The following is a 12955-nucleotide window of genomic DNA, read 5'->3' on the forward strand; positions in this document are numbered from 1 at the left end:
ATGAATTATACAATTTCAGAGAAAAGCATGAATTTGAGGAGAAGTTAATTGTAAAAACTAGATTTTTCCAGTTCAGATTCTGAAGATTATAGAAAGCAGCCATATTCTTGTAATTATAATATTTCAAAATGAAGACGACTTTTATACTCCTTCTGCACATACACTTCTCTCTACAGGGTGTTCAGGTAAACAATGAAATATTTGTAAAATCTTAAATCCTAATTAATGCCTTCTTCCTTTTTAATTTTTTGGCTTTTATGGTATGCATTTTTTATTTGAAGAAAAAAGAAGATTTTTAAGCTATTTGCTTTATATTCCACTATTGTATGGGTTTCACTTTAATCCATTATTTCTACCGAAATTACTTTCCTTTAAATCAAGAAAAACTTTAAATTGATTCTATTGTTTTAGCATTTAGCTCCAGTCTTTGCGGCCGACAGGTCTTCCAAATCAATGGAGATGGTGAAAAAGGTAAACAAAGGAATTGAGTCTTTGCCACAAACTCAAATTTTCTAATCCTTAAAGTTTGACAAAGTTTTTTTAATATTTCAAACTTAGTTTATTTGAGCTAACAGAATTCATAGTTTGAAAGATGTAGGGATGAAAAAATCAGTGTTTGTGGAAAAAACTCAATTTCTTGAACCATTAAATTGAAAAGAGTATCTAGGAGGATTGCAAATTACATCTAGAAGGAAATTACAAATTCGAAAAAACCTAAATATAAATTTATAAATAATCGTTTATGTTTTACTTCCTTTCCTTATTTAGCAAACTGTCCCTTCTAATTTTGCTAAATTTTGCAGTCTTTTAGAAATGACATTCAGCAAATTGCAAAAAAAGGACTTTGTTACCATAAATTTACCAAAACTCTGAGGATTGAATGTTTGCCTCGTTAATTCATATTTTGTAATTTGAAAATGTTTTCACTACTATATTTCAAAACATAATAACAAATTAAATTGCAAATTACAAATTATTATTAGTATTTATTATTATATTATTCATAATTTATTTTTGTTAACATCGCAGTAATTTTGTTTTATAAAATTAAAATAAGTTAAAATAGGTCGGAGGCATTACTGGAGGAAATTCTGGAGACCAGAAGTCAATATTTTCAAACATTCTCTCAAATATTGGAGCTCAATTAGGTAGTCAAATCCTTACAAAAAATCATGTTCATGATTATATAAATAAAGAGTAAAAAATCTTTTTCACTGTTCTTTACAAAGAATAAAGTTGATATTTAAGGCTTTTTGGATTTACAAATCTCAAATATGTTTATGTTAAATTTAAAATATACAATTATATATATATAATTTTTTGTTTATATCGTGTGATTAGTTTTAATACTTTTAAACATTTTATTATAATATAACACAAAATTAATTTATAAAAAAATTTGACTTTTTTGTAAGGCCTTAAATATCTAAAATCGAACGAAAAAGTTTCGTAAGAAAATGTATAAGTTTGATTTTGTTCAATAAATCAACATATACAATATAATATTTAATGAATATTTAATAAACTTACAATATTTAATATACGTTTAGTTTTTTTGTCATGATTTATAATTTTAACATTGTACAGTTATATCGCGGGAAAATTAAAACAAAAGTTGATTATTTTCAAAATACATAAAAACTATTTTATAAATAAACTTAAAGGGACTGTAAGAGTACTTTCAAGTAACTCTACATGAAAAGAGAGATAGTAATATCCATTTTGACAGCAGTCCCTTCAGGCTTAAAATATTTTGTTTGATCAAGTATGAATTATTTTCTATAAAATTTCAGAATCAAACGCTGTTAAACCTAGAAAAAGAAAATATCTTCCAGAGTACCGTTCTCATTTTTGCATAGATGATCACTTGAAAATAGACTTACAGTCCTTTTAACTAATTTGAATTAATTAATTAATTAAATTAATTAATTCTAGAGCAATTGTTTGAGGAGGATTACTCGGAGCGAAGATTAAAGGATAAGGTTGGGAAGCAGTATAATGAGGTAAACAAAATGGAAAATTAATTCTTTGTATAAAAATGGAAACCAGTTAAACTGTACTAGTTTTACAATCTAAATGGTTACCTAAAGGATCAGACTTCAGAGACAACAGTGCGAAATTACACTGTTTCCTTGTGTTCATTGTTCCCTGCAACTTTAAAAATGTTCCGTTCTTTGTCCAATCATGACTATATTCAAGGCAGAAGACTTAATTCAATCAGATCATAGTTTAAGCGTTTTATGTCGTCTTTTCAGTATAATCCTTTGTGGATAGCCCTGTGGTATTAGCCGGTGGACTACAGTGCACTAAAAAAGTTGGTGAATAGTTTAAAAGTCTTCTTTCAAAATAATTTAAGTTGTTTAATATCAAAGATAATAAAAAAAATTTTTCATGGCAGTCATAGTACAGTTAAATTGATTTCAAAGTAAAATATATTTAAGTAAAAGATTTTTTTAAACTAAATAATCTGCAAAAATTCTTAATTATCACATACAGTATACAGTATATACAGTATACAGTATATGGAAGTAGAAATTCAAAACTATTGACCAACTGTCATGTTTCGAGGGAAACTCTGTAGTTTACCGACTTTTTGCCATTTGTAAAATCCAATCTAAGTTTATTATTATTATTTATTATAAATTACTACGTGTAGGATGATGAAGACGAGGGTAATATATCTAATATTGTCGTCTTCCCTTCATGTTCAGCATCCTCAGAGATATGTCATCCAGGAGGAGATAATATTGGTTAGTTTGCTAAATTTTGTAAACATTCGCTTTTATCCCTTTTGTTATCAGATTGTGTCCTAAATGATACTGATCAGTGATCACCCAGATGATAAATCAACCCTATTCCCGAGAAAGTAGTTGTAAATAATTTTATCGTCATTTGAGATGAAAATGGGCAGAACGGGTTGATATTCTACTTAATTGTCCCTAGAGACGTAAAGTAATTAACTTCCCTCTGTTGGTGGAATCCTAGGTTGATAATGTTGATCAAAGGGGGGTAAAAGTTATATTACTACTTTGTTTATAAAAACTGCACTGTGTAATATGTTAGACTCACAATCTTCTAGCTTTGTTATTAAAGCTCTGTTTGCTTAAAGTTTAATTAAACACCTTTACATTATTTTCTTTCCGGTGTAATATAATTTAATTAGATTCACAGAGATTAGACAAATCAAATGTTTTGTTCAAAGGGAATGTTCACTTTATTTTAAGGGAACCTTAATTCAGGTTAGATTCACAACGGTACCCTCTAGCTCTTCATCCAATTAAGTTTGTCCATGCTGCACAAATGCACTTTTTTCAAGAAACCGCAATGGAAAATTGTCAATTTTCCCAATTTTTCCAATTTTCTTACTTAGAGAAAAGTTTAAAGGGTGCAGTTGTGAATCGGGTAAAGTCCATTCCAATTTTCTAAAATCACATACAATGTAATTGTATTTGTTACAAAACCAAAGTTTTCAGAAGATTCCATTAGAAAATTATTTTATTTTGTAAGAAAGATAAAAACAAATTAATTTCATCAAAACATTGGATAAAAACAAAAATTTTCCATTGCAAAGTGGAGGAGCCCCCCCCCCTCCCCGTCAGTCTCCGTCTGAAACATTGATACAGGTTTGGAAAACTTTTGAGATCTACTGAAATACTTGAGATCTACTGAAATACTTGAGATCTACTGAAATACTTGAGATCTACTGAAACGCTTGAGATCTACTGAAAAAATGTAAATATATATATAAATATATGTTGTTTGTATGTTCTCTGTAATATCTTCATAATTTCTTCACAGGTTCTTAACCTAAGTTCTACATAAGCTCTTTGTAAATTCTTCATAAGTTTTTCGGAAGCTCTTCATGAGTTCTTAATACGTTCTTCATGAGTTCTTAACACATTCTTCATAAGTTCTTCATAAGTTCTTTATAAGTTCTACAAAAGGTTTACGTAATTTCTTTGTATGTTCTCTGTAAGATCTATCATACGTTTTTAAGTTCCTCATCATTTCTTCATAGGTTCTTATAATGTAAGTACTCATAATAAGTTCTACATGAGCTCTTCGTATGTTCTTTGTAAGATCTCTGTATGTTCTTTGTAAAATCTTCGTACGTTATTTGTAAGATCTTTCTACGTTCTTTGTAAGATCTTCGTAAGTTCTTTGCAAGTTCTTCGTACGTTCTTTGTTAGATCTTCGTATGTTCTTTGAAAGTTCTTTGTATGTTCTTTAAGTTCAACAAAAGGTTTTCGTAAGTTCTTCATAATTTAATAGTTTGCCATTTTCCAGTTTGCGGTGAGCCTGCGAGGGGAGGACGGATTGTGAACGGTGTAGACACTTCTCCAGGCCAATATCCTTGGACAGTTGGTAAATATCATAATTAATTAAAGGGAGTGTTTGCAATAATTAAAGGTGAAAGAGGATGAACCCGAAGCTAATTCGTGTTCGATTGTAACTATTTTAATTTTTATGTCGTGACTTTTCTAGATTATATCAATTTCGGAATATAATAACGTCGGACAGGGTTGAAGCAAATGATACACATTTGATTTTGAATCATTTTGGATCGGTAATAACTAACAAGAGTTCTTTAGCTAAAAAAGAAGAACGTTTTTAAACATGAATACTGTTTCCACTTTTACAAAGAATATAAACAATTTACTTATTACAATCGTATGACAATTGTTTCTAACTTCTTATGGTTCCTGAAATACTCTGCATCGGAATCTTTTTTTTTGATATTTTAAATTATGTTTCACACAATAACAAACTTGGTCTAAGTTGTTTGTTTACTTTGTACCCGAGTATCCAGGATCCTAGACAACTTTTTATATTGTTTTGCTTACTTTAGGAATCCAGTTTGTGGACAAACTTTACTGCGGAGGCAGTTTAATTACAAACCTTTTTGTCCTCACAGCGGCCCACTGTTTAAAGGGGTAACTATTTTTATTTCCACTTTTAGCATACTTAGAGTGAGGCCTACTGTTTAAAGAGGAAACTAACTGTATATCCGCTATTGGCCCACTGTTCAAAGGGGAAACCAATCTTATATCCATTATTGGCCCAATTTTTAAAGGAGAAACTAACTGTATATCCACTATTGGCCCACTGTTTAAAGGGGAAACTAACTGTATATCCACTATTGGCCCACTGTTTAAAGGGGAAACTAACTGTATATCCACTATTGGCCCACCGTTTAAAGGGGAATCTACTGTATATCCAATATTGGCTCACTGTTCAAAGTGGAAACTAACTGTATATCCACTATTGGCTCACTGTTTAAAGGGGAATCTACTGTATTTCCACTATTGGTCCACTGTTTAAAGGGGAATCTACTGTATTTCCACTATTGGCCCACTGTTCAAAGGGGAAACTAACTGTATATCCAATATTGGCCCACTGTTTAAAGGGGAACTTAACTGTATTTCCGCTATTTGCCCACTGTTCAAAGGGGAAACCAATCTTATCTCCACTATTAGCCCACTGTTTTAAAGGGTAACTCATTTTATTTCCACTAGTAGCCCACTTTGGCTAACTGTTCAAATGGGAAACCATTCTTATATCCGCTATTGGTCCACTGTTTAAAGGGTAACTAATATAATATCCGCTTTTGACCCATTGTTTGAAAGGGTAACAAATCTTATATCCATTATGGACCCACTGTTTAAAGGGGTAACAGATCTTTTATCCGTTCATCTTTTGTTCTACTGTTTGCCTACTTTTTTATTTTTGGTGAACCAATTTAAAGTTTTAATGTCTGAAATATAAACTTCGAACGGATTCCAATATAAATACGATATAATCTATTGATCAAATTCTCATTCTCTTCTTAAATTGTTGATATTTTTAGGATTAATCAGTCTCGTTTAAAACTTGTTTTGGGAGATCATGACCGGAATCTAAGGGGACCTGGTCAAACTTACAGGTAAGTTAAAAAACATATTTAATTTTTATTCAATTTTTTTCAGTTTATTTGCTTTATTTCCCTAATTTTTCAACAATCTATTAGAATATTTTTAAATTTAGAAATAGTCAAAGGATTTTTTAATTTTTCCATAATGTGGCTCTAATTTTACATATTTATAAATCTTTTGAAAGATTTATAAATGTTAGAGAATACATTTTTTCTTAAATAACCATTTTGTTTTATTGTTGCCTCAACTAAATTAATATCTATTGAATAAGACGAAAAATGATTTACGCTCGTCGTAGTGTATCTTTCACCAAAGATATTTGTAATTTTCTGTGTATCTTTCACCAAAGATATTTTTAATTTTCTGTATATTTCTTTCACCAAAGATATTTTTAATTTTCTGTGTATCTTTCACCAAAGATATTTTTAATTTTCTGTGTATCTTTCACAAAAGATATTTTTAATTGGTGAATATTGTTTTTCTTCAACCCTGACGCTGAATTGATGTTTTTAAAAAGAAAAATATATTTTTGAAGTTCCTCCCTCACTTTGAAAGCAATTTTTCATGTTTATTTAAAAAAATTATTTTTTTAAAATTTTAGAACCGTGGCCAACACTTTTATACACGATAACTTTGAGAAGAAAACTTTCAACAACGATATTGCGCTCATCAAAATGAATTCACCGGTAAGTATCTATTTATAATAAAAGTGTCCGTTTATTTGTTTGTCTGATCATAACTTTGGAACCCGTTGACCAATTTGCCTCAAATTTTGATGGGGAACTCGGGAACTTGTAATTTACGACAAGGGGCGTGTAAACCGTGTAAACGGTGGGATTAACAATGACTCCCCGTGTCTACAGTCGGATCCCAAGCCAGCCCATTTTTTTTGCATAAAACGCGCTGGGTCTGCAGGAACCACTAGATTTATGAGACGGGTTGGAACAAGATCGTTGAAGTCTCTAATGGGCTCGGATCATGCGACGATAGATCAAACATGATTAAGTTAAAGAGACTGTACGTGCAATATCAGGTGACTCTCCATGCAAAGATGGCATTGCCTAATTTACAACGGTAGAATTTTAAACTTTGTTTGTTTTTGTTTTTTAAAACTGTTTATTTTGATTTGTGTTTCTCAGCAAAGTAAAGAAATAAGGAATGGAGTAATGATCAGGAAAATAAACTTTTTCCAATCTTAAAAACGACATTATTCTCTACATTTTTGATTAGTTAAAGGATACAAAAGCACTGTTGTAAATCGGACATTGCCATCTTTGCATGGAAAGACACTTAAAATTATACTTACATTCCCTTTGGCAAGGGCTGTACATGTCGTTACTCCTGGGCACGTTATGTTAACCTGATCTAGAACTGGGAACATTATGTTAACCTGGTATAGAACTGGGCACATTATGTTAACCTGATCTAGAACTGGGCACATTATGTTAACCTGATCTAGAACTGGGCACGTTATGTTAACCTGATCTAGAACTGGGCACATTATGTTAACCTGATCTAGAACTGGGCACGTTATGTTAACCTGATCTAGAACTGGGCACGTTATGTTAACCTGGTCTAGAACTGGGCACGTTATATTAACCTGATCTATAGCTGGGCACGTTATGTTAACCTGATCTAGAGCTGGGTAAGTTATGTTAACCTGCTCTAGAGTCGGACACGTTAAGTTAACCTGATCTAGAGCTGGGTACGTTATGTTGACCTGATCTACAGTTGGGTTCGTTATGTTAACTTGATCTAGAGCTGGGCACGTTATGTTAACCTGATCTAGAGCTGGGCATGTTATGTTAACCTGATCTAGAGTCGAACAGGTTATGTTAACCATGGATCTAGAGCGTGGTATGTTATGTTAACCTGACCTAGAACTTGACACGTTATGTTAACCTGTTCTAGAGCTGGGCACGTTATGGTAACCTGATCTAGAGTCGGACAGGTTATGTTAATCATGGATTTAGAGCGGGGTACGTTATGTTTACCTGATCTAGAACTTGTCACGTTATGTTAACCTGACCTAGAGTTGGGCACGTTATGTTAACCATGAATCTAGAGGGGGGTACCTTATGCTAACCTGATCTAGAACTGGACATGTTATGTTAACCTGATCTAGAACTTGACATGTTATGTTAACCTGATCCAGAACTGGACACGTTATGTTAACCTGATCTAGAACTGGGCACGTTATGTTAACCTGATCTAGAACTGGACACGTTATGTTAACCTGATCTAGAACTGGGCACGTTATGTTAACCTGATCTAGAACTGGGCATGTTATGTTAACCTGATCTAGAGCTGTGCACGTTATGTTAACCTGATCTAGAGCTGTGCACGTTATGTTAACCTGATTTAGAGCTGGACACGTTATGTTAACCTGATCTAGAGCTGGGCACGTTATGTTAACCTGATCTAGAGCTGGGCATGTTATGTTAACCTGATCTAGAGTCGGGCAGGTTATGTTAACCATGGATCTAGAGACTGAAAGCGACCTAAAACTATAAAAATGAGGGATTTCAGCGTTTGAAGTTTACCCGTTAACGGGAAATAAACAGACGCACATCTAGAGGTGTGCTGCTTTATTAATTTTCCCAGCTTGAATATTCAAATGTACACCGTTTGCGCGTGGACGAGCGCTGTAGTCACAGAATTACGATTTAAAAGTGTAGTCCGCTGGGCACGCTAAGTTACCTATAGATTCTGATAGAATTCAAACTATTTTATTTTTCATTTAGATTGATTTCTCCTCCCATATAAGACCAGTGTGCTTGCCCACTTTTGACAGAAGCTATAACGGTCATAATACAACCGTAGTTGGATGGGGGAAGGTAAGTAGAAAGGAAAATCAAAGAAAATTACATTTTAAAAAATGTTTAAGCTAGTTTTTTAAGAAACTTTAGTTCTGATATCATTATTTTATATTTCAAACTCTGAATTCTACACGATCAAACAGTAAAAGTTTTAAACCAACAGAGCCCGCGATTAAAAAAATTCGGGAAAACACGGTTTGGGTATAAGTTGTCGTTCGGCCTTATTTACGTCTTCAGCTTTCGGATTCTTACTGCATCAATTAGTTGAGTTAAAAAAAAAACCGGTTTAATATTCTATATGGCGGATTTTCCTGGTATAGGAATTGACGCTTTCCGTGTTTTTATGAGAACACTACTCAACTTTTACCTTATTTTCCACTAACACCAACAATTGGTCGGTTTATTTTCATTGGGCTTACTCCTTAAGTCGAGCCTCGAATATCTTGCAGCTGTCAATCACGTGACACATGCTGTCGTAAGAGTTGGGTCAAAGATTGGGTTTTAAAGTCGGGTTTAAGTAATTACAGCTCGAGCCGAAGTTTTTAAATCGCGGACTCGTAATGTCGCCAAAAATTTTATATTTTTTTCTTAATTTATCTATCTTTCTAGTTGAGTGAGGGTGGATCCCCATCAGATCTACTGCAGGAGGTTTTAGTCCCAGTTATTCCTCAACGAAAATGCCGCCGAAATACAAGGTTCAAAAAGTATTCATTTTTCAGTTTTTAAATCTTTGGATATGAGCGTGAAATTGAATAATTTTAAAGTGCCGTTTTTGAGCGTTTTTATGATCAATTGCCTTGGAAATTATGTGTTTTCGTGAATTTAAGTTCAGACTATTCTTATTCAGAAAAAAAACTTGGAAATTTTTATAATGATTAAGATAGTAAATTAATTACATATGTAACACTTCTCTCTTCAAATAATTTTGAGCAACATGAAACACTTAATAATAATAAAAATTTATTTTTAAATTTAAAATATTTTTTTTCTAACAAAATTTAAAAAGAGAAGTGAATATTTTTTTCCTATGGCTGTTGTATCTTCTTATTTCTGATCATACATCTGTTTTCTGTTCTTCTCTTTTAGATCTACTCATTCTAGTCTCTGGTAGACAAGAGAAAAATGCATTTTGACACATATTTCTGATTCATACTATTATATAGTTTGATATCTTGGTGCCAGAAATATCAAATTAAGTATAATAGAAAGTTACTGTTTGTGAGTAGATATCAGATGTATTTTCAGTCTTCAGAATGTCTGACTCAACAACTGTTGAAGGTTAGCTTCAACACACAATTTCCTTAATATTCTTACAGGTTGGGAAAATAAAAGTAACACTGCACTAAGAATTCCACCTTGATAATGATAAGAAAATATAAAAATTTATTTTTATTATATTAATATATGTATAGGATAATTGTGTTATAAGCATAAGTATAATAATGATTTACAGAAAAATTAATTATACTAATCTTCAGTCAAGTATGTTATTTTGTAGAAACTAATTTGATATACTAATCTTTAGTCAAATATGTTATTTTGTAATGTACTTTCTTTATCGTACTGCACTGGACTTTTTTTTTTAAACCTAAAGATGAATGTACTTAGAAGGTGTTTTTTGTGGAATTCTAAACTTAATCTTTAGATGACATTCGAAATCCTTTAAAAGGTTTTATATTTAAATTCGAATACAAATTTTTAAATTTTCCTAGGTTTATGAATTAAAGAAACTTAATCAAAAATCTATTATTTATATTTTAGACAATACTAATAATACCCTAACTTTAAAGGAATTTAGTTTTTGGTCACAAACTTAAATTTTTAAATCCGTATATCTTTGGAACCTGATGGAGTAAATCTTTGATATTTCAAAATTAGATTATTTGATCTAACAGTATACTTATTTTGAACTAAATAAGGTCTAAGACATTGGGTTCCAAAGATATAGAGATTGAAAAATCAGAGTTTGTGGCAAAGACTCAATTCCTTTAAAGAGAATTAAATTACTTCATTGAACTTATTTTGATCGATTTTTGGATCCTTTTGAGACAAAGCTAATCTTTTTTTAACTGGTCTAGCCGCAAACTCTGATTTTCTAATCCCTATTTTATTGCACCTCGATGTCGTAGATCTTTAATATTTCACATTTGAAATACCAAAAGACTCATGTTCATTTTTAAAAATCAATTACGTTATGGTTTTTTAATGACCAAAGATAAATGTTTATAAAATAAATTAAAAATAGCCTATTAGATATTTGAGTTGAAAAGAAAGGTCACACTAAGCCATATTTGATTCTAATTAAAAAGCAGATTAAAATCATTTTGATGAGAAACCAAAATATCTTGTTTTCAGAGGGATTTAAAATTTAAAAAAAGTCAAATATGAAGTTTATTTTTTTGTTCATGTTTAATGTCTAATGTCCACAAAATAAACATTTCTTAAATAGGTATTTTATGTAGTTTCAAGTGAGTCACTGTTTCAATTCGCACTTTAAACATCTGAGCACGATATCAACGTTTTTTTAGAGAAAGGAATTGAGTTTTGCCTCAGACTTAAATGTTCTTCTCCCTTCATCTTTGCAGCCTGACAGTGTAAACCTTTGATATTTCAAACTGAAAATACTTGATCTAACAGACTTCATAGTTTGAAATATTAAATTTCTTCAGCATCAGGGATTAAAAAGTCAGCGTTTGTGGCAAAGACTCAATTCCTTTATTCTGGAAGCTTTTGCTGCAAAGGTTCGTAAGTCCTCTTGTAAAGAAACCGCATCGGAAAGTTTTCAAAGTTTAGACAGAAAACAAGGATATCTTTATCATTTTATATCAGCGATAACTTTAAAGGGTAGCGTGCGATTCCGGCATGTAATTCTTTAAATGGAAGGAAACTAAAAAAGAAAAAATATAAAAATTGGCCGAAATAAAAATTTTGTTTAGATATCACTCTAAAGAGATCACTGAGAATATGTTTTGTGCTGGATACGATAAGGGTAAACTAGATGCATGTCAGGTACAATATAATTTTTTAAAAATTAAAAATATTATTGTGTTTATTTTTAAAGATGTTTTATAATAAAGTAGAATAGAAATTCAAAACCGAATTTAATTCCAAATCTGTGTCACTTGACTCTATACAGACGAGATATGTGGAAAATTATTAAATACTGTCTTAGGTCTAGAAATACTTAACCATACAAGTACAAATCTATAAATAAATTTGGCTTGTCTGTCTGTTTCTTTTTCTGTTTGTTTGTTTGCTTGTATCCAATAAACGTCAAAACGGCTGAAGCGATCGGGCCCACATTTTTTGTGGGACATCTAGGGACCCCAGCGAAGGTTTATGAATGATCAAATTTTCAAATATTTGTCTCCATCAAAATTCGATCTTTATTAAATTTTTGAAAATTTTGAAAATCCACGAAATTTTTTGTGAAAATCCGCGAATTATTTTTGTTTTGTTTTACAATGTACACAAAGAGAACATGTTCACAATTAATTTAGAATATGGGCGCAAAGCGACCTCTTAGGCTAGTAATTATAAAAACCAACAATATGGACAATACAGTGATCTCGCCGGGTTGACTTAACACCGGGTAGTCCATACTGGACTGTACATGATGTACCGGCTCGAATAGTGCAATTTTAATGTAGTGTGTACGGCCAAAAGCTTTATGTTTCTAAACCATTTTTTGACGTTTTCGTTTAATTAGGGAGATAGTGGAGGACCTATGGTTTGGAGGGGCGATGAGACGAGTGCTTTCACCCAAATAGGTGACACAAAGTTTTTTTTTTTTTAAATTGATGTTTTAATTTTTGCCAATTTTGTTGTCGGTTTGTTTGTGTTCAATAAACGCTGAATGGCTCACATGATATCAAGAAAGATTTATATACAGTCTGAATTATAATTGTATTATATATAAATTATGTTTATGTTTTTGGCTTTAAACCTAACAACAAAAAACCTTTGACCAGCATGTGGCTAACAAAGATCTACCAAAGTTGTTACAAATAACCCCACCTTGAAAATATTTAAACTAAATACATCTTAAATTGTTTAACCCTGAAGACTAGTGAGAAACATTTTAGTTTGTTCGTGTGAAAGGTTGATAGATATTTAATCCTCTTTCCTCCATTATAAACCAGCTGCAACTTTTCTTCTCTAGATAGAACATAAAACAGTTTTTACACTTTTAAACATCTTTTTTTGATTTTTAGCGGCTGTAAA

The 12955-nt window shown here is 31.5% G+C and overlaps 1 protein-coding gene across 1 annotated transcript; it reads left to right on the plus strand.

Annotated features, from left to right (window-relative positions):
• Nucleotides 1–12543, plus strand: LOC111708248 (trypsin-1). Its single transcript, XM_023481569.1, has 13 exons — nt 1–185; nt 412–471; nt 1067–1148; nt 1936–2003; nt 2657–2750; nt 4288–4365; nt 4850–4934; nt 5849–5923; nt 6514–6598; nt 8657–8749; nt 9341–9426; nt 11668–11740; nt 12441–12543. The coding sequence occupies exons 1-13, from the start codon at nt 129–131 to the stop codon at nt 12525–12527; spliced, it is 1023 nt and encodes a 340-aa protein (XP_023337337.1). The 5' UTR covers nt 1–128; the 3' UTR covers nt 12528–12543.
• The last annotated feature ends 412 nt before the right edge of the window (nt 12544–12955 follow it).

The sequence above is a fragment of the Eurytemora carolleeae genome, unplaced genomic scaffold (genome assembly GCF_000591075.1).
Source record: "Eurytemora carolleeae unplaced genomic scaffold, Eaff_2.0 scaffold867, whole genome shotgun sequence".
Classification (NCBI taxonomy): domain Eukaryota; kingdom Metazoa; phylum Arthropoda; class Copepoda; order Calanoida; family Temoridae; genus Eurytemora; species Eurytemora carolleeae.

Coding starts and splice junctions, on each gene's coding strand:
- LOC111708248 (XM_023481569.1), top strand. CDS start 129: ATGAAGACGACTTTTATACTCCTTCTGCACATACACTTCTCTCTACAG. Junction 2,751..4,287: donor TCCAGGAGGAGATAATATTG/GTTAGTTTGCTA, acceptor GCCATTTTCCAG/TTTGCGGTGAGCCTGCGAGG. Junction 4,366..4,849: donor CCAATATCCTTGGACAGTTG/GTAAATATCATA, acceptor TGCTTACTTTAG/GAATCCAGTTTGTGGACAAA.